The sequence below is a fragment of the Vombatus ursinus genome, unplaced genomic scaffold, assembly GCF_900497805.2.
Source record: "Vombatus ursinus unplaced genomic scaffold, bare-nosed wombat genome assembly UNPS02014770.1, whole genome shotgun sequence".
In the NCBI taxonomy this organism is placed as follows: domain Eukaryota; kingdom Metazoa; phylum Chordata; class Mammalia; order Diprotodontia; family Vombatidae; genus Vombatus; species Vombatus ursinus.
In genome coordinates, this window is record NW_020954548.1 from 40,246,415 (window position 1) to 40,274,278 (window position 27,864).

The following is a 27,864-nucleotide window of genomic DNA, read 5'->3' on the forward strand; positions in this document are numbered from 1 at the left end:
AGAAGTTATTTGTATAGGGGAGATAAAGTATGATCACATATATGCTGCCTTAAAGTATAAGCTTTTTAAAGGCAGAAGTCTGGTCCCAACTATCTTCTTTTGAACATTTAATCAGCATCATAGCATCTGATTCTAAAGAATTATAAATTTCAGGATAACATAGTAGTATTGGGCAAAGAGCAATACATTTGGAATCACAGAATAGCTGTTACTTAACCTTCGTGACCATAGGCAAGTCATTTAACAACTATTGGCATCGTTTTCCTTATCTATAAAAAATGAAAGGGTTAGACTTATTGGTCTCTAACATCCTCTTTAGCTCCAAATCAAATAGGACTGTGAAACAATTACTCATCCCCCTAACCCCCACCCCCAAAAAAAATTTTCAGTAAAAGAGTTGAGTGTGTGTGTGTGTGTGTGTGTGTGTGTGTGTGTGTGTGTGTGTCTGTTATTTTACACCCCTCAGGGGAGGTAAGCCACCTCTGCTAATGAATGTTTTGTACTTCTTTGCTGACTAGAAAGAATTTCAGACATCATCCTGGAGATAATGTTTAAGTATATGCAAAATATAGAAAGAATCAGTACAAAGTAGGTAAGGTAATTTGGGAGGGAAGGCACTAGCATTTGGGATGATCAGGAAAGACTTCACATAGAAGATTATTTTATAGCTACATATTGAAAGATCCTATGAGGTGGAGTAAGGAGGGAGTACGTTCTAGGCCAGGGGGATGAACAATGAAAAGGTGTAGAGAGGGGACTGTTGTGTATGAGGAACAGAGAGGAGTCTAGTTTGGTTGGATTGAAGGGATGGGGTAATGTACAACCTCATAGGTTGAAAAAGATAGGTTGCTAGATTGTGAAGTTCTTTAAAAGCTAAACAGACGAGCTTATATGTGATCTTAGAGTCAGTGGGAAGTCATTGAAGTTTATTTAGTAGGAAGAATGACCTAGTTAGTTCTGTACTTAAGGAAAATCACATTGGGAATTGTTTAGAATGTACTAGAATGGGGACATTTGAGTTGGAGAGATCAATTAGGAGGCTGTTAAAATAATATACAGAGGAAGTGATGAAGGCCTTGAACTAAGGTGTGTCTGTATGAATAGAGGAAAGGGTGAGATGTGAGACACATGAAGGGAATATGATATGGTTGGTTAGCCAGCAAAGGAGACTTAGAAGGTATAATCAAACAGGTAAGAGGAGAACCAAGGAAGAGTAGTGTCATGAAAACTCAAAGAGAGAAAGTATACAGGAAGAGAGGGTGGTAAGCATTTATTACACTATTTGGAATAAATTGAATAGAGGTGTAATTGAGTTATGGCAAGTTAAATAATGCAGTTGTCTTACTCTTCTTTTGAAGCAGACAGGAAATATGGGTCTTCATTTCTATACATTTGTTCTATGGTAGCTCTAATTGAATTTATTAAATTGGAGAGGATGGATTCACACAGGAAGGGAAAATAAAGGTAAAAAGTATCTCTTTCAAAAGCCTGCTTTGTACTAGGCACTGTGCTAAGTGCTTTACAAATATTATCTCATTTGATCCTGTAAGTGAAAAAGTAAATGTTGCTGTTGTTTGGCATCCTGTGCTCAACTTGGTGGTTCTCTAGCAAGCAGATGAACAGAAGGGGAACAAGTAGGACACATAATCCTCACTAGACTCAAGCTGTGTTAGATTTTCCCTATAAGATGGCGTAAGAAATTTAGAATCAAAATTGTCCGACTCAGAAACAGTGGGAGGAGCTTCAAGTCAAGTAACTTTCAGAGCCAGAGATCCAGAACAGCTCCTGTAGGAGAGCCACAGTTCTGCTATCCCCCTGTGAGCTTCTTCTGGTTACAGAATATTATTCTTTTACTGCCTTGGGTCAGATCCTTTTGCTTTTTCCTTGAGAAATACTAGTGAGCAACTTAGAGGTAATTTTCTCCGGAGATAATACAAACTGCATCTCTCTTAAAGAGACAGGAATACAACAAATTGAGCAATGATTAATATCCTAGGCCAGGCTACCAGAAAACTTTTTACGTGATTCAGAAGCAGATTACTCCATTTTTGTCGTAGAGTAGAGGGACCCCAAAGGTCCCTTCTAGCCTAACTGTTGACTTTTTTTTTTTTTTTTGAAGGAGCACCTGTTACAAGTGTACTCAACCTGGTTTATACCCCTAGCAAAGTAATAAGGCAAGAGTCCTTTGCAAAATGCAGCAAAATTGCTGAAAACAGGAATTAGGAGCAAAAACTTTAGCCACTTAGCTGTCTTCTTTGACCTAAAACCAAGACATCTTGCTTTTCCTGTATCACATTCATGCTGCATTGTGTTTCATATTACATGTGAAGTTTTAGTAGAAAATCTTCCTTTTGCTTTGTTCTTTGCCCACTGCAGACCATTCATAACCATAAGGTTTCATTCGTTTATATATCATGTTTACATGCTAATATCCCAGGATACCTTATTTGATAGTGCAGCAGCAGTTAATTCATCCACTGTTCATCTTTATTCACTGTTGTTCTGATGTGACACTAGCATTCTTATTGTTGCCTGTCCTTCAAACCATATCTTTTCTGAAACTGTTAATCTATTTGTCTTCCATAACCAGAGCAATTTGCTATTTTGAACTGAACATGGATTTATTACAGAAAAGAAATTTATGAGTGGCTTTATGAATGGAAGAGGAGAGTTATATAATTTTGAGGTTGAAGGGGCTTCAGAGATCATCTTCTAATTTATTTTACAAATGAGAAAACAAGCAAATTTAGCAAGAGAAAGGAAGAGTGCACCTGACATAGAGAGGTGATCAGTCAGTAAGTGGGGTGGTATATAAAACTTCAACTGTGGTTAATCCATCTTTTTACCTTCTAGCGCACTTACCGAATGCCAAAGGAAATCCGTGTTGAACCACAAAAGTTTGCAGCGGAGCTTATCAATCGCTTGGAGGCTGTCCAGCGGACGCGAGAAGCAGAGGAGAAATTAGAGGAGCGTCTAAAACGTGTCCGAGCAGTAAGTAGACTGGCATATCTCACTGAATGTGTTAGACTAACCAACCAATAAGTTGTAAAACTTTACTGTTCTGCTAATAATCAACTACCATCAGAAGTCCTATGTAGAGCCCACCCTGGGGAACTCTTACACTGTGAGTCCTGAGCACAACATAAGCTCAGGAAGCTGGTTCAGGTTATAGACATTTTTAAGTTGTGTGGAGTACAAAAGATAAACATGTCATTAGGCACATAGGTACAAGATACATAGATAGAGTCTTATTACTGAAATTAGCTTACTGTAACTAAATATGTTATTCTGACTCGTAACGATTCTAACCCAGATCCTCCACCAACCAGTTTAGTCCATTATCCCTGAACACATGGTCAGGTTTGAGAATCTTATACTATTAAGCCTCAATTTCCTTATTTGTAAAATGAAGTTAATAATTCTTCACTACCTACTTTTTCATGGTTGTTGTGAGGTAGAAAATTTTGTAAACTTAAATACTGTGTATCAGAGGATCTTAACTTTGTTTTTGTCACAGAACCCTTTGGTAGTTTGGTGAAGCCTATGGACACCTCCAAATAATGTTTTAAAAATGCATAAAATAAAATAATTAGAATTACAAAGAAAGCAAATTATAAATAAAGTTATCAAACTATTAAAACAAAAACATAAGTTCACAGCCCCCGCCCCAGGGTGAGAACCCATGCTCTGTGGACAGCTAGTTGGCACAGTGTATAGAGTAAAGAGTCATGAAGATCCGAGTTCAAATCCCATGTGACTCTGGGCAAGTTACATAACCTCTCTGTGCCTCAGATTTCTCATCTGTAAAATAGGAATAAAAATAGCACCTACCTCCTAGAATTGTTGTGGGGATCGAATGAGATAATAGGCAAAGTATTCTATAAGCCATAAAGTGCTATATAAATGTTAGATATTATAGGAATGTGTAGATGAGAAACAATAATTGTTTTTTGTTGCCATTGTCTTTTCTTACTGGACATTAGATTCAGCTTTCTGGTTCTAGATAGAAAATACTCTTTTGTAGCCCCCTTACATCATAACACAGTAGTTTTTTATCCTTCCTCTGAATTATTTCACCTATCATCTTGTTATCACATCTCCTTTCTCTAAGCCCTTTTTGTCTGCCCCAAGAAAAGTTTCTTAATAATAGCTAGCATTTATGTAGTATTTTAGGGTTTGCAGAATGCTTTGCATTTGATATCTCATTTGCTCTTCATGATAAGCCTGTGAGGTATGTGTTCTCTTGCTTTTAAAAATCTATCATTTATTTATTTATTTTGAGAATTCATTTTTTAAAAAATATTGAGTTCCCAATTCTCTGTCTTCCTCCATCCCCTCTCCTTACCCTTTGAGAGGGCAAGCAGTATGATATCAGTTGTTATACCTGTGAAGTCATACAAAGCATTTCCACATTAGCCATGTTGCCCAAAAAAATAAAGAAAGAAAGTGAAAAATTGATTCTTCAATTCTCACTCAGTTCATCAGTTCTCTCTCTGGAGGTGAATAGCATTTTTTATCATGACTCCTTCAGAATTCTCTTGGATCACTGTAGTGATCAGAGTAGCTAAGTCTTTCACAGTTTATCATTATAGTATAGCTGTGACTTTGTACAGTGTTCTCCTGGTTCTGCTTACTTCACTTTGCATCAGTTCATGTAACTTCTCAGATTTTTCTGAAACTACCCCCCTTGTCACTTCTTATAGCACAATAATAATCCACCACGATTATATACTACAACTTGTTTAGCCATTCCCCAATTGGTGGGCATTCCCTCAATTTCCAATTTTTTGCCACCGCAAAAAGAGCTGCTATTTTTGTCTATATAGATTCTGTTCCTTTTTCTTTGATCTCTTTGGGATACAGGTTTAGTAGTAGTGTTGCTGGGTCAAAGGGTATGCACAGTTTTATAGCCTTTTGCACATAGTTCCAAATTGTTCTTCAGAATGGTTAGACCAGTTCACAACTCCACCAAGAGTGCATTAGTGTTCCTATTATCCTACATCCCCTCCAGCATTTATCATTTTGCTTTTCTATCATGTTACCCAATCTTATAGGTGTGAGATGGTACCTCAGAGTTGTTTTAATTAGTGTTTCTCTAGTCAATAGTGATTTAGAGGATTTTTTCATGTAAGTATAGATAGCTTTGATTTCTTCTGAAAACTGCTTGTTCATATCTTTTGACCATTTGTCAATTGAGGAATGGCTCTGATTTTTATAGATTTGATTCTGTTCCCTATATATTTGAGAAATAAGGCCTTTATCAAAAAAACTTTATGTAAATTTTTTTTCCCAGTTTCCCTACTTTTGGCTGCATTAATTTTGTTTGTACAAAACCTTTTTAATTCAATATAATCAAAATTATTCATTGTGCTTCCTGTGATCCTCTCTCTCTTCTTTGGTCATAAACTCTTCCTTTATCCATAGATCTGACATTTTCCATGTGACCCTAATTTGCTTATGATGTGTAAGTCTTACCCATTTTGACATTATTTTGGTATACAGTGTGAGATGTTGGTCTGTGCCTAGTTTCTACCAAATTGCTTTCCAGTTTTCCCAGTAATTTTTGTCATATAATGAGTTCTTGCCCCAAAAGTTTGGATCTTTGGGTTTATCAAATACTAGATTACTATGGTCATTTATTACAGTGTATTGTGTACTTAATCTATTCTACAGATTCACTGCTCTGTTTCTTAGCCACTACTAGATTTTGATGATTATTGCTTTATTTTGTGGTTTGAAATCTGGTACTGCTAGGCCACTTTCCTTCTCATTATTTTCACTAATGCCCTTGATATTCTTGACCTTTTGTTCTTCAAATGAATTTTGTTATTTTTTCTAGAGCTATAAAATAATTCTTTGGTAGTTTGATTGGTATGGCACTAAATAAGTAAATTAGTTTAGGTAGCATTGTCATTTTTTATTATTTTAGCTCAGTCTTCCCATGAAAAACTAATATTTCTCCAGTTTTTTAGATCTGCCTTTATTTATGTGAAAAGTGTTTTGTAATTGTGTTCAGATAGTTCCTGGATTTGTCATGGCAGGTAGACTCCCAAGTATTTTATATTATCTGCAGTTATGGAAATTTTCTATCTCTTCCTTCTGTGTTTTGTAAGTTATATATAGAAATACTGATATGTGTGTTTATTTTATATTCTGCAACTTTGCTGAAGTTATTTCAACTAATTTTTCAGTTGATTCTCTGTGGTTTTTTTAGGCCTACCATTGTATCATCTGTAAAGAGAGATAGTTTTTTTTTTCTTGTTGCCTATTTTTATTCCTTCAACATCTTTTTCTTGTCTTATTGCTATAGCTTGCATTTCTAGAACAATATTGAATAATAGTGGTAATGATGGACATCCTTGCTTCACCCTTATCTTATTGGGAAGGCTTCTAGCATATTCCCATTACAGATCATGCTTACTCTTGGTTTTAAGTAGATACTACTTATCATTTTAATAAAGACTCTATTCCAGCGCTTTCTAGTGTTTTTAATAAGAATTGGAATTATATTTTGTCAAAAGCTTTTTCTGCATCTATCGGTGCATGATCATATGATTTTTGTTGGTTTTTTTTATTGATATGGTCAGTTACGCTTATCGTTTTCCTAATAGCGTACCAGCCCTACATTCCTGGTGCATATCCCACCTGGTCATAGTATATGCTCTTTGTGATATATTGCTATAATTTCCTTGCTAGTATTTTATTTAAAATTTTTGCATTAATATTCACTAGAGGAAATTGGTCTGTGGTTTTTGTTCTCTGTTTTTGCTGTCTCTGGTTTAGGTATCAAAACCATATTTGTGTCATAGAAGGAATTTGTTAGGACTCCTTCTAATTGCCCTAATCATGACAGAGTTCTTAAGAATTACTTAAATTATCTTCCCTTATAGGAATATAAGCAGTTTAACCTTATTAAGACCCTTAAGATTTCTTGTTCATGTTTACCTTTTTGTGTTTCTCTTTGAGTCTTGTGTTTGAATGTTGAATTTTCTATTCAGCTCTGGTCTTTTCATCAGGAATGCTTGAAAGCCCTGTATTTCATTAAATGTTCATTTCTCCACTGAACGATTATGATCACTTTTGCTGGATGGCTTATTCTTGGTTATAATCTTAGCTCCTTTGCCTGCTGGAATATCATATTCCAAGCCCTTTACTTCTTTAATGTGGAAGCTGCAAAATTTTGTGTGATCCTGATAATATTTTCCCCTTGACCTGGGAGCTCTAAAATTTGTCTACAGTGTTTCTGGGATTTTTCATTTTGGAATTTTTGTCAGTAGGTAGATTCTTTCTATTTCTATTTTACTTTCTGGTTCTAAGATATCAGGGCAGTGTTCCTTTATAAATTTCTTGAAAGATGATGTCTAGGTTCTTTTTTTGCTCATGATTTTCAGGTAGTCTAGTAATTCTTGAATTGTCTCCTCAATCTGGTTCCAGGTTCATTATTTTTCCAATGAGATATTTCACATTTTCTTCTATTTTTTCATTCTTTTTGACTTTGTTTTATTTCTTGCTGTCTCTTAGAGTCATTAGCTTCTATTTGCCCAATTTTAATTTTTAGGGAATCATTAAGTTAATTTTGGGGTTTCTTTTACCATTTGGGCAACTCTGTTTTTTAGAATGTTATTTTCTTCAGTATTTTTGTGCTTCTTTTACCAAGTCATTAATTCTCTTTTCATAATTTTCTTGCATAGCTGTCATTTCTTTTCTCAGTTTTTCTTCTGCCACTCTTACTTGATTCATTGATTGCAATTTTTTTAGTTCTTCCAAGAATTCTTGGATTTGTATCTAATTTGCGTTTTAAGGCTTTTCTTATAGCTGTTTTCATGTTGATGTTTTTTTGGAATTTGTGTCTTGATCTTGCCTGTCACTGTAGTAGCTTTTTATGATCAAGTTCTTTTCTGTTGTTTGCTTATTTTTCCAGCCTATTTCTTTACTTTGAACTGTATATTAAAGTTGTGCTTTTCTCACTTATGTGGGAGGGTGGGAGGCACTTTCCCAAGCTTTAGGCTTTTTCATGCTGCTGATGGTATAATCCAGGGAGAGATGTGTCTGTGCTCTTCTGGTCTACACTATGGTCTTTACCCAGGAAAGACCCTTGCTCCATTGCAGCCACAGGCACTCCTCTCTGCCCTAGAACTGTGCATGAGCAATGGAGTTGCCAACAGCACCTGGTCCTGTACCCAGTGCCAGCCAAAAGGTCCCCTGTAAAGTCTTTCTGACCAGTTGCCTGATCCCATTACCATATCTAGGTTGAGAGTTCCTGAAGCTGCTGCTGCTGCTGCTGCTGCTGCTGCTGGCTCCACCTCCAAGACTCACCCCGGTATTGCTGCTGTGTTTTCTCTAGACCAGCCTTCACACCTGTGTCACAGACCTCTTCTTCTGGCCTCCTAAGTTGTCTTAGCCTGGAAAAATGTCTTATCCTGACTTTTTCTTGTCTCTGATGCTCCAGAATTCAATTTGAAGCATTATTTTAATATATTTGTAGGGTAATGTTAGGAGAACTTGGCAGATTTGCTGCCTCTATTCTGCCTCTTGATTCTGCCCCATATGTGTACTTATTATCCCTATTTTAGAGATGGGGAAACTGGAGCTGTGAGCAGTTAAATGATTCGCCCAGAATCACGTACGGGTTTTGAACTCAATCTTCCTAACTGTAAGTCTAGCATTTTTTACACTCTGCCACCTAAATACCTTAACAACTGCTTAGTGATTTTGAGCCTTTTCAATAGCTGCCCTCAACCTTGCATCAGTCAGTTAATTGTTTTAACTTCAGTGTCTCTAAAGGGCATTCCTTTTCATTCCTGCCTCTGTTTCAAACATCTAACCCTCACAAGTGAGCTTGTCACATAATTTTCCCTTAATATAAACATTAACGTATCTGAAACACACATTTATGTTACAAGCAGAACTAGCCATGTTTTGCCAAGCTGTTGTTTCACACATTCCTGTGGTATCCTCATGAAATGATGAGCCTAGGATTTGTTAAGGTTATTTTTGGTGAGGATAGTGCGAAATGGTGGTTGGGCAAGTGGTATTATATAGAATTATTCAGTATTACATGGAGTATTCCGTCTCCCTAGTTTTTGATGTGTCTCAGACCATAGGGGATCAGTGAGAAGTGATTGAAGGCATTAGACAGAAGGGTTGCAGTGGATGTACAGAACCTAGAAGCATTTGACTCTTCAGATGTAGTCAGAGTCTTTGAGATAGCATTTAGCCACTAGCATCTGGTCTGCTGCTTTTGTCAAGAAGGGTGTATAAGTACTGAAATTCATGAAGGTTTTGTTTTTATGTCCCAAATTCCTGGGACAGGAAATATAGCTGACTAACAAACCATTTCCTAGTGTCATTGATTGTCTCCTAAATTAAGTACCTGTATCACAAGAACGAAAGTTCCTTAACCCTAGATAGTTTTATTGACATCTTAGTAAAAAAAAAAGAGAGAGAGAGAGAGAAAGGCCTTGAAAATTTTCCCTGAATACCTTTAGGGTTCAGCTTTGTTTTAATGGTATAGCCTGTCAGCTAAAAGTACATAACATCATCTTTTATCTGCTCCTCCCTGTTGTTGTATTTTCCTCTTGTTAATCTCATTTGATGGAGCAGAGGGAGCAAGTGGAATCTCACTGATACCTGTAATTTTAGATATTTCAAAATCTTTCTCCCTATCATGAATTGTCAGCTGATAAAAAGATACTTTGTCCTCATCATTATAGGTATTACATGGGTATCATTTTACCAGTTTTATTTTACTTTTATTCAAAAACTATTCTGCTTCATGCATCTAAAATATTGTTCATTCATTTCAGTCATGTCCAGCTCTTCCTGACCCCATTTGGAGGGGTTTTTTTGGCAAAGATACCGGAGTGGTTTGCCATTTCCTTCTCCAGCTTATTTTACAGATGAGGAAACTGAGGCAAACAGGCTTAACTGACTTGCCCAGGGTCACATAACTAGTCAGTGTCCGAGGCCAGATTGGAACTCTTCCTAATTCCAAGACCAGTGCGCTATCTACTGTGCCGCCTGACTGCCCACAATAGTACTTAGCTGGTGAAGTTGGACTCTTTATGCTGGGAAATTTACTCACAGAGATAGTTAGGGTTGTACATTGTAATAGCAGACTTCTCTTTGTTTTCAGCTGTATACGTATTCCATCTTTTTGGAGTTATTTTACATGTTGTCTTCTAGATTGCAGATACTGTTGCTCCTTTCTGCACTACATATAGAACTTCCTTTATTTTTATCTTGGGCACATGGTTTCCTTGTTTTCTCTTTCATGGTTTTCAGATTTCATCTTGGCATCATTCAAAAGCCATCTATCATTCTGTGTAAACATTTTATGACAAAATTTGCCACTCCCAAATATTTGATGACCTTTCTGCAAAATTCAAAAGAAAGGAGATACCTTAGCTACACTTAATTGATATCCTTTTCTGCTCCATAGAATCCTAGAAACAGAAAGGACCTTGAGTACCGTTTAGTACAGTTCCTATCTGAAGCATGATTTCTCAACAATTTTTGAGGAAAATAAGTTTTTCTTTTATATATTATATATAATCTATGAAACTAAAGCAGGTAGGAATCGTTTCTTATCTTTTTTTAAAATCTTCCATAGTGCCCAGAAGAGCACCTTGCTCATATTCAACATGTTTGTTGAATGAACTGTTCTAAAAAGTGAAATCCAAAATTCTAAATTCTCAGAAGAACTTTGATAATGTGATAATTATGCCCCACCTAGTGGCCAATGTTCAGTTCTCTATGAGAAGTTCTGTCTCCAGTTTTAGTACATTTATCATTAAATAAATGATCAAGAACATATTTTTCACCTTTGGAAAGAAAAAATAGGAACATCATTATGGAATGCAAAATTTGTATTTGACATAGTAGAATCTTAATTTTTGTCCTAAATTAAAGTCGCCTCATGAATTTTTCAAGTCAACAGATTTTCTCAAAACTTAAAATGAACACTACCATATATGCCTGTAGCACTGTGATGAATAACTAAATATGTTTTCTTGAAAATTCTTTGCAAAAGAAGCAAATAATGTGCAAAAGGTACAATAGCCTTTTCTGTGCTTCAGCAAGAAACTGGATGCATCAGATAGAGATGTCTGGAAAAATAGAGAAGCCTTCTCAAATCTCTTAAATTCTTACCTATCTCTTAAATTCTGTGATTCGAAATTCTCGTGAGGAACCATGAAGAAAAACTGTTATGAAAGAAAATTGGGTAAAAAGGACTCAGTCCAAAGATTCTGACTGTGTGTTTGAATATCCATTTATGGGACTACAAAGTTACGTAACTTATCCTTTGACTGAGCCACTTTGTTACTCTTTGGAATTGCTTCTAGTGATCAGGAAAGGATCTTAGCTAAGGGCTACTGTCCTGCCATAGTTTCCTGGGTCCTAAAACCACAGTTGGATGCCTATTGCTCCAAAGTCTAGTAGGTCCTATCAATTTGCAATAAGGTTTCAGTGATAGACTGTTGTTGTTCACGGACTGACCAGAGCTTCATCACCAGTTAGCTACATAGTAATTATTTTGTTAGCCCTAATTACTAGTCTGGAAAACCATCTACTGAGTTTAGGACAGATATGATTTAGTCCAAATTAGTACATCACATTCAAGATTAAAATGAAATGAGACTCTCACTCCTACCATATAAGTTATAGAGGAGTTACTATCTGTATTGGTAGGTGGAGTAGCCACAACATTGAGAGACAGATGATGTGGTGGATAGGGCCCTGGCTTTGGAGTCATACTAGGTTTGAATTTGTCTCAGACATGATACCCAAATGGTTGGCTTTGATTAACTCAAATATCTCTCAGCTCTGAGTTTATGATCAATTTATGAGCAAAAGAATCATAAATCTTTGTACATTTGTAGTAATATGTTTACTTAGTATCATCAGGTTTGGCATGTAAGTATAAATATTTATGAAATTGAAAAAATAGCTGTTGCTCATTTGAGGAGAAATAATATTGCTATGCCTTGTCAGAACCACAGATTCACTATTTTTGTAATTGTATGATGCTCCTTTCCACTATGACCACTAGATGGTGTTTTATTCTCCCCTTACTCCCAGTCCGACTTATGTAATTGATGATCATCAAACATTTATTGACTATCCATAGGGATAAATAGTACTTACTATATTCCTCCAGTTTCCCACCCCACTGGCCTTCATGTCTTTGCTCATATTGATCCGTAGACGATATGTTAGACAGATTTTTCTTTGAGAGTCAATGTGCCATTGTAGGTAAAGTGCTGGACTTGGAGTAAGAAAGACCTGGATTCAAGTCGTCTTTCTGATACCTACTAGCTGTGTGACCACAGAGAGGACCCTTAACCTCTCTGAGCCTCAGTTTTCTTGTTTGTAAAATGTGGATAATAATGCCTGTAGAATACCTTCTCACAGGGTTATTATGTAGCTCAAATGAAATAATATGTTTAACTCAACTTTACAAACTTTAAAGTGCTATATAAATGTCAGCTGTTATTATTCTTCTCTCCCTCTACCATGTCTATTAAAATTTTGTCCATCCTTCAAGACCCTACTTCAAATGATGCCTTCCCTGTTAAGCCTTCTTTTATTCTGCTATTGCCACCAAGATGGGACACTCACAGCACTTCATTACCTCTCTTATGTAGTTGTGTTCTGTTATGTGTTGAAACTATCTTTTTTCTGCTCTACTAGACTTTATCTTATTTTCCTTTGTATATCCCTCAACATATTACATATTTAAAATTTAATCCATGATTACCAGTCTCTGTAAACGTATAGAATAGAAAATAGATATGGTTTCTGACTGTACCATATGAGAATCTACTCGTATTTCAAGAATTTAGAGTTCTGTACTATGCAGTGTGTCCCAGAAGTCTTAGTGCAGTGTTAAGCTTTAATAGTTTAAATGAAGGGATTGACCTTGATAATCTCACAGATACCTTTCAGCTCAGAATTTATGATCGAAATTAAGCTTACACTGCTTAAAATTTCACCAAGAGTTGTGGGACATCCTGAACAATTGTCATCATATTTGTTGAAGGACAGTAATTTATGAAAAAAAATTTTACAGAGTAATATTAGGAAAATTTTAAGTGGTAATTTTTTTAAAAAGGCAAACATATTTGCCGGTATGATTTAGACAGTCTGCAGCCTGCAAAAGTTTCTTTGTTACCAGTAAAGTTACATGTGTGTATATATCTATATAGATATCTATATATCTATATATATTATATATATAGATATATATATCTTTCCTTCCTTCATTCTTCCTTTTCCCTGCTGTTCTTACTAGGCCAAGAGTACTAGTACCTGGGCATATGTGTGCTGTACCACCCTTAATACTTCTCAATCAACGTGAACTCCCTCAGATACTCAACAGCCAAGTAATAAAGGAGAGACATATCCAGAGGTTATTGACTTTCCCTGTGCACCTTGGGCACATGCTAATTTTCTTGGTAGTATGGCACTGTCTTTGAAATGTTTCCTCTTCTCCTTTCCTCATGCTGTTTTACCACCTATGCTGTGACAATTTCAGCAGGCAGCCTCAGCATTAACACATCAGAAAACACTCTGGAAACTTTGTCTGTTTTTTGTAGAAATATCTTCAGAAAAATTAAGCAATCAGTTAAGCAAGCCCTCCCCTTCCTATTTTTCATTTGGTTTGGTGTTCTAATGAAACAAAAATGAACTTGAAATAAATTGCTTAAGTTGCACTATTTTACCCTTCCTAATAGGAAGAAGAAGGTGAGGATGCAAACATCTCTTCTGGTCCTTCAGTAGTTAGTCACAAGCTGCCTTCTGCGCAGACCTTGCACCATTTCCCTCCCCGTTATGCAGAAATGGGCTGCACTGGGATCCGAGATGTCCACGAGGAAAATCCTGAGAGCATCCTTGATGAGCATGTACAGAGGGTCATGAAGACGCCAGGTTGCCAGTCCCCAGGACCTGGCCACCATTCCCCAAAGCCACGCTCCCCAGACAATGGTCATGCAGCTAAGATTCCAGGGACACTGGGTTCAGGACCTCCTGGGCATAGCAAGCACAGTACAAAATCAGGAATGAAACTAGATGCAGCTAATTTATACCATCACAAACATGTCTACCACCATATTCATCACCACAGTGTGATGAAACCAAAAGAGCAGATTGAGGCTGAAGCCACTCAGAGGGTTCAGAACAGCTTTGCTTGGAATTCAGAGTCACATAACTATGCAACCAAATCTCGAAATTATAATGAAAGCATGGGGCTAACTTCAAATCCAGTGGATGGATTGGGCTACAGGTAAGTGTCCCAGAGAATGATTGGACAACGAAAAACTGAGTTTTTGTCTTGAGTTGGCAGGTTTGAAACCATACCCCATTGTGTTAATTAGATTGGCCGTTGTCCTTCATCTCTGTCGCTGTGCCTGCTTTAGGTAGAATCAAGAAGAAAGAGTTTGGAAAGAGGGGCTTGAGACTGTCTTCCTTTGTAGAAGAGTGAGTCACATGGTGTGAAATTGTTATCTGTGGATTTTGAAAGTATTTCTAAATTGAAACTCTGCATTTTAAAAATGATATGTAATCCACAAAGAATAATCACTCTAACAGAGGATCATTATTTTAAAAAAAAAAAACAAAAAGCAAAACCAAGGATTTCACTACCGAGAGGTACTGAGTTCACAGTACCAGGGAAAGTGGATCCGACTCTAGGCCTAAACGAGCCCTGCTGACGAGAATTACACCGTCCTCTGAGAGTGACCTGGAAAATCACAGCCCGAGTGACCTTCACGTTAGACACACTGCTCCCTCTTTCTCAGTCTCAGTTCAGCCATTAAGTGCGAGGGATGGGGCAAAACTCTACAGTGGCATACAGAATGGAACAGAAATTGGAAAAGTGCTCAAAATTTTGAAAACAGGAGAGCCTAGAGCCAGAAAACCAGTGAGGATCCCATCTCTTCATTATCTAGAGAACTGACTGTTACTTCATAGGTCACTTAACATTGATTGGGCAGCCGGTGGCTTTACTTTCATGTTGCTACCCATGTTTCCTCTCCTGCCTGCTCATTCAGACCCAAATGCCTGTTCTGCCAGCAGTGAATCTGTCTACACACTTAGAGAAAATCAACAATGATATTTACAGTTGAGCATTCAGATAAAGTAGTTGTTTTTGTAACTGCTGAGCACATTATAACTTTTACCTCTCCTGAAGTGCTAGATGCCCACCAGGAATAAAAGCTGGGTTCCTGTATTTCTTTTACATACCTTGAAAGGCCACAGTTCCACTGAAGAAGGGTAAGTGTGATTGGCCATGTATCACACTTCATCAAAGCTTTCCCAGGTAGAAAGTCGTTGCTTTCCTGGCACAAGAGTTCTTAACCTTTTTGTTTCATGGGCCCTGTTAGCAGTCTAAAGCCTTTGGACCCCTTCTCAGAATTTTTTTTTGATGCATAAAATAAAAATCCACAGGATTAGAAAAGTAACAACTAATTATTGAGATATAAAATATCAAAAAAAATTTTTTTAATTCCCTCTGGTTGAAAACCTCTGGCCTAAGAAATAAGTATAAAGCAAGAGCATTGGGATAAAGGGTTCCATAGAAATTTGGCTTTTCCCTTCCCACTGTCTCCAGGAAGGTACTGTCATCAAACCCAGTTTAACAGTCATCTTCAACTACAATATAATGAAGCTGTGTCTAAACCTTTCTTTAAGTTGCGCTTCTGGAGAGCTGATATCTCCCATCTCTTTTTTCTCTGAGGATAATGGATCAAACAAACAACAGGTTACATGATCCCTATGATCAGTCATGCAAAAATTGGAAATCAGGTAGCCAAAACATCCCAATTTAACTTAAAAAAAAAACAAAAACAAAAAAAACCAGGGTTTTTTGTTTTTGGGGTTTTTTTTGTTTTTTGGTTTGTTTTTTTTTTTCATCTATCAGAGAAACATTTTTCTGGCTATACTTTTCTCTCAGGCTACTGTTTACTATGTAAATATTTCCTGAGCATTACCAAGTGAGTATGATCTCATGCAGAGATGATGGTAGAAAGCCACTGTTTACATTTTAGTTGAAGAATCTGTATCTCTAGTGATGGTGCCTTAAAGATAAAGATGAAATTAGTTATATGGAAGAGGAATCATATTTGTTCTAACTTACCTGAGAGAACAAAACCAGGAGCAGTGGATAGTCGTTATAGCATCAGATTTTGGCACATTAGGAAAATTTTCTAAAAATAGAAACTGCAAAAAAATGGAATGATTAGTCTCAGGATGCAGTGGCTGCCCCATCCACAGACATCACATGAGGAATTGGTACTTTTCTGCTATCCTAAAGAGGAGATTTCTGCCTTCCAAGTTGTGTGATTCTGTGAGGAAAAATTAACCTCTAAAATTTTGTTCTTTCAGTGGCAAAACCAGTATGCTCTCAAAAAGAATTTCAAAGAAGGCTGATTCAGGGAAAAGTGCTGGTCCCAACTATGAAATGCCTGGGTCTCCAGAAGATGTGGAAAAGAACCAGAAAATCATGCAGTGGATAATAGAAGGAGAAAAGGAAATCAGCAGGCATAAAAAAACTAACCATGGGTAAGTAACTATGGAGTGGAAAGTCTGTGAGAATATTTATTTTAACTAGTTATAAAAGTAATTCTGCCTTTATGGTAGGAAGTTAGAAAAGCGTACCCGAAGAAAGAATGGCAGTGGAGTGGAGATGGCCTCCTGCAGAGGAAGCGGGAAGTAACTGGGCTTCTGCCTTTCTCCAGGCCTCCTCCTACACGGGGGGGTCTGAAGACATGCTTTTCGATTGTTCTCCAATTTGATCACATTATGTGATGTCGTTTTAGAGAAGTTATGACCAGCATCAATGGAAAGAGTATTCACGCAGAGAAAATTACAGGCAGGACCTAGAAAAAAGTATTGAAGTTGTTAACCAGTAAACACCATCTCATTGAAAATAAAAACACTCTCTGTTATTATATTAATTCAGATACATTGTGTCAGGTCAGGCCTTCTACCAGACATAATCACCACATTTAACAAACTCCATGTGACTCAGCTGAGCCTTTAAGGTGAATGGTAAGACATCTACATTATGAAGGGCATTCTTGTTCTTTCACATCCTATGTAATAATAATTCTTCATATTTCAGTAGTGCTGTATTTAGGAATGGGGACTAAACCTGTGATTCATTGGTATACGTAGGTGAAGGTGAAGATGAAGGTGAAAACTATCGATTCACTTTGCCATCTCCTCTGCAGCTTATCAACTCATAGTTGTCTAGGGCGGTGAGAGTTTAAGGACCTTGAACCCTGCTCCTCTTGGCTTCAGGATGCTATGCTTAACTGAGTTTTCTGCTTTATTTGCAGTTTACAAAATTCTTTCCTCGTCACAACTCTATAAGGTTACCAACGATTTATCCAGAATCACACATTTAGTAAGGATAACAGCCAAAGCTGAAACCTAGGTCTTCTGACTCCCAGGCCAGCACCTGGGATTCTTGCTATTGCATCATACATACCACCTCCTGTGGTACCTTTCCTTTGTGGTTGTCATTGACATAAGTCAAAGATTTTTAAGGTACTGTGGTGGGAAGGATAAACTGCACTGAACACTTTTTTTTTTAAGAGTACTAATAATAATTAGCCTTGAGTAAATATCAGCCAAGTGCCTACCAGATTGATGCCATATCCCACCTTTAAATTAGGATTAATTCACATAATGTTGTATCCTCGGTTCAGATCCTCTTTTTCTCTCCATATCAGACAAACCCATGGAGCAGCAAACCTGGAAAGAATATGGAAAATTAATGGTGAAAAAGACCTGTTGTTAGGTCATTTCTGTTTTCCAGCAAGCACTGTGGTACTGCTCTCACATGGTTATTTCTGGGGGTGGTAATGACTTCATCTGAGAATGATCTAAGTATTTTAGGAGTTTACCACCTGATTGTCACTTAAAAGACAAAAGTGAATCAGAGTCTGACAGAAACACCCTGGATACCCTGTTTTAGCATCTGGTCATTTTCACTGCCACTACCCAAAGGGGATTAGGGAATGTTCCCTTTAATTTGCAACCTTGAAACTCACTGCTTAACCTCTGGTCTTCATTTTCCTGGTTTATAAAATATACTTCTTATAATGAGTAAATTTTAAAGTCCCTTCCAGCTTTAACGTTCTTTGGCAGTAGCTGTAGCCTAGTTCCTTTTAACTCTCTTAATCCTCTCCTGTAGTAAGTCATCATGCTGTTGGAGTGCAAAGCTATTCACTCAACTGCAGTGTGATGAAATCTCCAGGTAAAATGTATACAAGTAGGTAAATTACACATACACAGTTTGGTTATTTAGTCCAATGTTGTAACAACACATCTTATTTTTACGATTCCCTTAGGTTGTCCAGCTGATACTTAGCCCCAACCTTTGGGAGTGCTCGATCCTTTATTGCTGGACTTTAGCTCCAACCCTGGTTCCAGCTGTAACCTAAGCCAGTTATCCAGAAGCAGCTGGATGGCTCAGTGGATAGAGCTCTGGCTGCTCCTGGGGTCAGGAAGACCTGCATTCAAATGTGGCCCTAGATGCTTACTGGCTGTACAACTTGGGCAAGTCACACTCTGTTCGCCTTATTCCCCTGGAGAAGGAAATGGCAAACCCTTCTAGTATCTTTGCCAAGAAAACCTCATGGACAGTATGGTCCACGGGGTCACAAAGAGTTGGACATAACTCAACAACAACCACAAGCCAGTTGTCTGCTTCCCCGGAACAGTGCTGAGCCCTTCCTCTTTGTGGCAGGAGACGCGGTGCTAATTTACTAGGGGCTGTGGGAAAGTTAAAGAACACTAGTGATATATTGACTATGTTCTGGTTGCAGGGGGTAGGGTGGGAATGCATCTGATTTATAGTCAGGAGAAGAGCTGAAATGAATACTAGTCTCTGACTCAGAATCGAAGGCAGGAAAAGTAGTATCATTCTCTGACCAATAATTCTCATGGCTCATATCAGCATGGCAACATTTAACCAGTCCCAGTGCCAAACAAAATTGAACTTTGTGCTATCTCTGGCGCATATGTTAGGGGTTTCCACTGCTGGAGCCTCTCATTGATCAGTCATCTCTTTCTTCCACTTTCTCTCGTTCATATTTAAAAGAAATCTTTTCTAAATACGGCTACTTCCTCCCTCCCAATTTGGATCAAATAATCTTTCTAATCCTTCTTGTTTCTATTAACGCTTCCTCTACTGAGGTCCCATTTCCCACTTCATCATGTTGTCTCTTTTGTCCTGCAATAAAACTAGAATGCCCACCTTCACATTCAGCATTGTTAAAAAGCATTCAAACAAGGATATTAATCATGTGGAGGTTATTTTGTATATTGAGTGCCAAGCAGCTAATTCCAAAAGTTCCTAATACGCATTTATCTCTCTCCCATTTATCTCCTTTAGAATCCATTTAGCTTAGCCATATTGTTGGGTAAGGAATTAATTCAATAAATATTAATTAAGTTCCATACCCAAGGCACTGTTCTAGGCATTAGAGAAAAAACAGAAAAGAAAAAAAAAATAACATTGTTCCTGACCTCAAAGAATTTATACCCTAAATGGAGATAAGACATATATAATGATAAATTAAACACTAATTAGAATATGATAAATGTATATGAGTTTTTAAAAGTACTGTGAAACTAAATGGGGAGAAATCCCTGGAATGGTCTAGGGTTGAGAGGGAAGGAATAAGATGTGGAAGCATTTGAGCTGAATCTTAAAGGAAGAATAAGATGTTAGTTTCTCTCCTCACTTTGTTCTCCCCAGTGTCAAACAGATATTCTGAAGCCACCTCCCCATAACTTAGTGTGGTCTCCAAACCTATATGCTCATTCTTCCCTTCTCCTGATCCTCCACCTCCACAACTGGACCTCATTGCTGATTCTATGCCCCATTCATAGATTTATATCCTGCCAGCTCTGGCTTCTCCTCTGTGTGCTCTGGGGGAATGAGGCAACAGATTATCCATAGTTCGCTTGGCCTTGAGGAAGCCAACCATGCTATGACCACTGAGGCCAAAGGTGATAAGGAAAGGGAAAGGGCAGACTAAGCACAGACTCTTCAGAGCCTGGGACTAGAGCAGTAACTTTATTTGGTTTTCTCAGATGTTAGAGGAATAAGCAACTAAGAATAGTCTTCGTTTGTAGCCTCTCTTGGGAAAGGGTCAGCAGAGACTTCTTTTGAAAGGTTTAGTGCCTTTCAGATGTGTCAGAAACCAGAAGGAAACATGCTATCAATAGGATCAGGATCAGGTTATTCTTTAAAATAAGAGCAAGGCCCATAGGAACATGGAACAGAATTATTCTTTTTTATTCATACTGTCTTTTGAATGAAATGCGCTGAATACGTAACCCATAGAGACCAGAGACCCTATGTTCCTTGTCATGGGTTCAGCTAGGTTCACATTTGGATGATGTTGCCTCCCTATATTCCTCCTTTGGTACTTTTGCTCTTCTTACTGTAGTGAATCGCTGTATTGTATATATAAACACACACATCCCTCTGCCCAAGGAAGTGAGAAGTGTCAGTTGTTTTTCTAAAACCCAACTTTACACAGGCTTTGGGACCCTTCCAAGAGAGGTCTCAGCATGGTATGCATACTTGGTTAAATTCAAACTAATACTGTAGATTTCTAAGATATAAATCATATGCACTCACCCCCATCTTCCTTTGATCTTGGAAATTGAATTGATTCTAGTTTTTACCTTAAGTAATTTACAAATAGGGCTAAAGCACACTGGTATAAAAAGGTTACAGTTTCTTCTTGATGGGACATTACAAACATGGTAGTGACTATAGTGTAATTCTTTTTTTTAATCTTAGGTCAGTCATGTCATCTCTCTGAGCTTCAGTTTCTTAATCTCTAAAATGGAAATGATCATATTTGCACTGCCTCCCTTCAGGAATTGTGAGGAAGTGCTTTGCACACTGTAAAAGACTATGTATAAGAACTAGTGATCATTGTCTGAGTTTTACTAAATTATCAGTTATTCAGGAGAATTGTTTAAAAATACATTTGTAAGGTGCTTTAAGAAGCTAATTTTATTATAGAGCGTGTAATCTAAAAGTATCTCTGTTCCACATGGTATATCATGACTTTCCTTTACAGATCTGTCACCTGGCAATTCTAAATGTCTGTCAGACAAGCTTTTCAGTGGAGAAGGTTTTTTGAAGCTGGTCAAATAAAATTTAGGGTTCTCAAGTTTGTGTTTTCTGCCCTACTTCAGGAAATGTCACTAGTTCTCTCTCCCCTGGCTAGATCAGGAAGACCTGAGTTCAAATCCAACCTCAGACACTCTTACTAGCTGTATGACTCTGGGCAAATCACATCACCTGTGCCTGCCTCAGTTTCCTCATCTGTAAAATGGAGATAATAATAGCATTTATAATTGGTGTGAAGATCAGATGAGATATTTGTAAAGCACTTAACATGGTGCCTACGATATAGTAGGACCTTTAAAATTCCCCCTTTATTGTACTGGGAGAAGAGGAAACGGGAAGCAGAATAGGGTAAATTACATCATATGAAGAGGCACAAAGACCTGTTACAGTAGAGGGAAAGAAGGGAGGGAGGCCAGCATTGTTTGAGCCTTAATATCATTGAATTTGGCTCAAATATGGAATAACATACATATTCAATTAGGTAATCCAATCTATCTTACCCTATAGCAAAGTAGGAGGAGAAAGGGGAAAAATTCCCTCCTTTCTTTCCTTCTTGCCTTCCTTCCTGAAATTTTGTACAAAATACTGATATAGTTGTCACCCAAGAATATTCTTTGAATTAACTTGAGAAAATTGCCAACAGATTCTGCTCAGATACATTTTTGGGTTTAAAATTGAATTACAGCATACACTTCAGCATTCCATATGTCTAGTAGAGACAGCCATACCAAGTCACCAGGAATTAAAGCTGATCCATTTTATACTGTAGCCATATATAGCAAAATTATTGTTCTGTGCATCTTTTACCAGCAATTAGCTCTGTTAAGACTACTGTGTGAAGTCTTAATTTTTTTAAAGTAATTACATTTCTGTGTCTAGAATGAGTTTAAAGTAGATACTGAAAATAAAGTAGCTAAATAAATTATTTTAGATAAATTGGTGTTGACAGTGTGTCCTGTTTGGTTTTGGGAGTATGATGTAAGCTTAAGGACCTGCTTGCATGAATGTCTTCCCAATCATGAAAATCTGTGAAGTATTCTGTCACTACACAGAGTTGAGGGAAAAGAGAGTAATGACTCCTGTGTGGCTGGTGACCAAGTTTGTTTGCTCCCTTAAAGATCTGTGTTGTGGAAATGTGTTTTTCATGATTACACATGTATAACCTATGTCAAATTGCTTGCCTTCTCAATTGGGGGGGGGAGGGAGAGAATTTGGAACTCAAAATTTGAAAAAAGAATGTTAATGTTGTTCTTACATGTAATTGGCAAAAAATAAAATGTTAAATTGAAGGAAAAAAAAGATCTATGTTGACTGAGTCTTACCTTTATTTTATTTTAAAACAGGTCTTCAGGGACTAAGAAGCAGCTGGGCCATGATAGTTCCAGACCCCTTTCCATTGAGCGTCCTGGTGCTGTTCATCCGTGGGTGAGCGCTCAGCTCCGAAATGTTGTCCAACCTTCTCATCTTTTCATCCAAGACCCCACAATGCCACCTAACCCAGCCCCAAACCCCCTGACTCAGCTGGAGGAAGCCCGAAGGCGCCTGGAAGAAGAAGAGAAAAGAGCTGGAAAACTCCCTACCAAGCAGAGGTAGGGCCTGGTTTCAATTGATTGGAGTTTCAGAGAAAATTAATGTTTTAAGAATGATGAGGTAAGCGTTGATTATTATGGTATCTCACTTTGTGGAATTCCAAAATAAGTAAATTTGGTGAGCTGTGAGTTTTGAAATACCCTATTCAAGAAAATGACATAAGTATAGAGGCCTTTGGTTTTTACTTTAAATTGATGCCATCTGCTTGTGTTTCAGTCCCTCCTCACCCAATCTAATTACATTAAGTGGTATCTACTTTATCTTGGTGAGTCCTTTAAAAACATTTTCCTGAGATCCACAGCAGAGAGCCTTTGAGCATGACAGCCCAGTTTAGTTAACTACATTTATTGGTACCTCTAGGGATTAAGGCAGGAGGCTGGACCACTCCCACGAATAGTTACCCCAGCCTCCTCAATCAGAAGAGAAGGACAACACAATAAGCTCCATAGCCCTGAGTGCTCTGATAAAGGGCCAAAAGGAGTGGAAGGTGTTTGATTAAACTGCAGGGTGCTGGCTATCCTGAGTCATTCTGAAAGGAAATTAAATAGAATTATTCATCCAGTGCCTAATCAGTGTTCTGGATCACTAACAGTGGCATTGGTCACTTTGAAAAGATGTTTTAAAAGAGAGACTTGTCTTTGTCTTTTAGTGTGAGAGATGACAATGTTTCCCCAGCGTGATTCAGAATAACACAAAAAAGTAGTTTCAGGCAAAGTAGGCTTAAGTACCAAAATGAAGACTTTTCAGTGAGAGCTTTAAAAAGTTTTATTTACAGCTACATTAAGGAAATAAACCTCAAAATTGGATCAACTTTGTGTACTTCATAGGTGTAACATAAACTCTGTAGAATCTCTAATATCAAAATTCTATCTTATAGACATCTAACCCCTAGTTTTCATAAATTAGTATGCAAGACTGCCAGGAAAGTCTAAATTATACTGCAGAATTATGCATCTGTGTTGTGAGAATACTGATGTTGTATGATCAGTAATTCCATTTCTTAACTAAATTGTATTTTAATTTGTATCCTTATTGTAGGGTTAATGTAAATACTACATGTTATGATTTTATTTATTTTTCTTTTAAAAAAATAACCCTTGCTACCATATATGTACATTTGACTAAATCAGTAGATTCAATGCAAATGATATTTCACTTGTTCTATCATGCTGGAGGCATACCACCTCAGTGTTTCTGATAAATAGATTTCTGTAAGCCCTTATAACCATAAAACATTGCACACCAGTTTAATTTAACCATATAAGGTGCAGCCACAAGAATTACCCACCTACTTCTGGCTATATCTTTCATTCCGAGGCTCAAGTGCTGTCTTTGGGACATAGAGGATAGGCAGAGCTTTGCAGCAGTCATCTTATCAGCGACTCCCCAATAACAGATCACAGGATTATAGATTTAGAGTTGGAAGGAACCTAAGATGTCAAGTCCACCCCCCTCATAGAACACATGTCTGCTGGGGACCTAGGATAATATATTAAGAGGGTAAAAGGTAGAAGAAGGATACTCCAGGAACCTACTGTTAATTTCCCTGGCAAAGGAACTTTTCCCTTAAGCCACACTTTCTCTTTAATTTTGATGAAATGGAAATTTAGCACCTTTGACCTTTCCCTACAAGGACAACTTGGTCCCAAGTTGAGATACATGAAGTGTTATTATTTAAGAAGATTCCATTTTCTCACTGACAGTGCTTCCACAGAGAGTGGGTACTATAAAATGTGTTGAGTGTTAGACTGCAGCAATTTAAATTGAATTTGGCTCTTGTGTGATGGAAATCACTTGCCTTCTCAGGATGTCAGCTCCTTCACCTGACAAATAAAGACTTTAGATATCAGGGGTGAGGAACCTGCGGTCTCAAGGCCACATGTGGCCCTCTAGGTCCCCAAATGCAGCCCTTTGACTGAATCCAAACTTCACAGAACACTTCTCCTTAATAAAAGGATTTGTTCTGTAAAATTTGGACTCAGTTAAAAGGCTGCACCCAAGGACCTAGAAGAAGGCCACATGTAGCCTTGAGGCTGCAGGTTCCCACCACTGGATTAGATGATCTCTTAAGGTCCCTTCCAGCTTTTAAAACTCTCTGATTTTTTTTCAGATAAATCTTCCTGCAGGTTAACCATCTTACACCTTGATAGATAGAACTGTAGAACTGGGTTTATTTGTTTCTTTAAGCATTCAGGAAGGAGTAGGATCACAGACTAATTGATATTCTTAAAGTTATTCAGATATATAGATGTGAAAGATAATTGAGTAGAAAAATAGTTGACAACATATTGGCAGCAAGAATTTTTTAGGATTAGGCAATTAAAACTTGTGACAAAATTGTTTCCTTTCTTGATGTAGCTGAAGTGCTTTGTCCAAGTGAAGCAGGGCTTCTTATCTTCAGCTTTGCTGAAGTTTTAGAGAAGAGCAAACCACTCTTCCTTATTTCCCAATTTCCACCTTGTTCTCCCTACTCCTCCTAACTATAAACTGCTGACCACATTCACATATACAAAAGAAAAGTAATAATGACAGCTAAAGTTATAATTTTGCCTTCTCTATATAAATAACCCAGCTCTATTGTCCCACCTAATCAGATATTTTATTATATGCATGCAAAGTGGCAGCTATGTTGTGAATTAGTAGATATTTCTTAACTCCTCTTACTAGCGTTAGGACATAAAAATGATGACAATTATTTAGAACCCCAAAGACCGACTGTTGTTCCATCAACTGTTCTCATATCCCATAGCCTTCTCATTCCTAAGGCTAGCACAAGCTTAAGAGGTCATCAAGTTTTTCCTCTTGTAACCCTTCCCATCTTGTCGGAAGTAGACACATTCTCATCAGCAAGGCCCCTGACACTTAGATGGGTTTATTTCTCTGTCTGTATCCCCTGTTGAAAGATCAGTTCACAAGTCCTTCAAGTTGGAAGACCAGCAGAAGACCGCACCTGGGCAGTCAGTGTTGATGTTCAGGAGCTAGTTTCTTATCTTTACTGAGAGAGCTTACATGAGTCCCTGGTTTCCTATGTTTTTCCTATTTTTAACAGTTTCTTGGCTTATTATTGCAATAGATTTGGGGGTTTTCCCCCAAAAAAATTGTATGTCTTATCTCCACTTTCACTCAGAATCTCCTTAAAGTTAGAGCTGTATCTTAGAATTCTTTTGCAGTGTAGGTTCAGTTGTTCTGCATGAAGTGGTGCTGGAAATTAATAAAGTAAATATTAAAACTCAGTGAAAGCCATTTTCTCCATGCCCCTTTGCATCCTGCCTTCTTGCTCCCAGGTTTCCCCAAAATGAAGTTAAGCTTTTACAGATGACTCTTAAGGAAGAAGAAAAGCTATTGGCTTGAGTTTCTTGATATAGGAGTAATTTTGTTGGTTTGGTTTGGTTTTATAAGCAGCTGCTGATTTTGTAATGAAAGACCCAGGGGTTGAAGAATTGGGAAGGGGAGAGATAGTGAATTTTTTTAAAATTCAGTTTTATTACATCTTCAGTTTGAAATTATCTCCTTCCCAGCCCATTAAAAAGGCAAGAAAAACAAAACTCAAATATGTGTGGTCATGCAAAACAGATTTCCATATTAGCCATATCCTCCCCCTATAGAGAGAGAAAAAGAAGAAAATACGATTCAATCTGTACTATTTTAGTTCATTAGTTCTCTTTCTGGAGGTGGATAACATACAAATTGTTCTCCTGGTTCTACTCACTTCACTTTGCATCAGTTGACACAGATCTTCCCGGGTTTTTCTGAGACCTTCATCCCCATCATTTCTTACAGCACAACAGTATTCCATCACATTTAAATACCATAATTTTGTTCAAACATTTCCCAAGTAATGGGTATCCCCTCAGTTTCCAGTTCTTTGCCACCACAAAAGGAGTTACTATAAATATTTTTGTGCATATGGGTCCTGAGATACGGAATTATTGTCTACAATGACCCATTTTTTACGATTCTTTGCCTTGAAATATTTTCTTAGTTTTTGGCTTCTTCATATTAACAGTGTGTCGTTTATCAATAAAGAAAGTGTATTATACTGAATTGTACAGAATTATGCCCAGAAATATATACATTTCATTGATGTAGAGAAAGGGTATCATTTATAACTAATCTAGGAAGAAAAGCAGATTAATATAAATTGATAATAAGAATTTTGCTCTTTGAGATCTTCCAAAGAAAGGTGATGATGTTATTAATATTAAAGTGAAAATATATGGAAGTGTGTTCTTAAAGGCCTCTTTCCAAGCTTTTCCAGATTTTTAAAAGTGTATGTTGTCTGGAGAAAGAACTGGTGAAAGAACAATTGACTGGTAACCCTATTACACAGAAAGAGTGAGGAATGTTTATTCTCTAGGTGCTAAAGAGTAGCTTGTCTGCAGAATTCTTCCTGGCTTACAGTGCAGAGGCAAAATGGTGCCATTATGGATCAACTGACAAATTCCCATCTTCTTAAGTACAAGCCATTGTCTAAAGCTATCTATTTATTAGGCTTTGGGAAATTCAATTCATTTTTCTTGGGTTATAAGATTCATTGTATTTTCTCCGCTTTACTATCTTCCAAGAAGCTTGTAGACAATGGGTGAAGTGAACAAAGGATTTAAGGTTTTGTTCCTTGAAAGGTTAGCTTTATGACTGGTGTTGGATCATAGAAATGGGGGTAAACCTGCCACATCTAATATATAAAGATTATTCTTTAGGTATGTGCAAGAGGTTATCCAGCGGGGTCGTTCTTCTGTCAGGCCAGCTTGTATGCCAATGCTGAATGTGGTACCAGCTGTCTCCGACATGGACCTCTCCGAGTCTGAGTAGGTGCCACTACGCTTCATGTGTTCTCTATACATCTAGGAACCAAGGCCCCAGGGGCCTGCTGTTGTAGACCACAAAAATCACTAGCTATTGAATAATTTATCCATTTATTCATTCTATCCCTCACCCCACAATTAGGGAGCTCCCACACTACAGAACCAGCTTGACCTTGGAAATGGACAGGGCCTAAGAAGGTAGAGATAGAGCCAGAGCCTGTGCTTTTTTTTATGACATACAGCCTTCTGTCCGCAGTCTTTTAAAGGGAGACATTTTGATATTGGTATAGCTAGGGAAAGCATTCA

The 27,864-nt window shown here is 37.5% G+C and overlaps 1 protein-coding gene across 2 annotated transcripts in view; it reads left to right on the plus strand.

The window, feature by feature from the left end:
- Positions 1-27,864, plus strand: part of LOC114043686 (axin-1) — a 159,968-nt gene that overhangs the window by 124,933 nt on the left and 7,171 nt on the right. Inside the window, exons 4-8 of one of the 2 annotated variants that reach the window (XM_027862772.1) lie at positions 2,854-2,991; positions 13,737-14,284; positions 16,384-16,560; positions 22,507-22,752; positions 27,454-27,561. In XM_027862772.1, coding sequence (XP_027718573.1) covers positions 2,854-2,991; positions 13,737-14,284; positions 16,384-16,560; positions 22,507-22,752; positions 27,454-27,561 — 1,217 coding nt within the window. The remainder of the gene's footprint in view (positions 1-2,853; positions 2,992-13,736; positions 14,285-16,383; positions 16,561-22,506; positions 22,753-27,453; positions 27,562-27,864) is intronic. The other variant, XM_027862773.1, reaches the window with a different exon arrangement.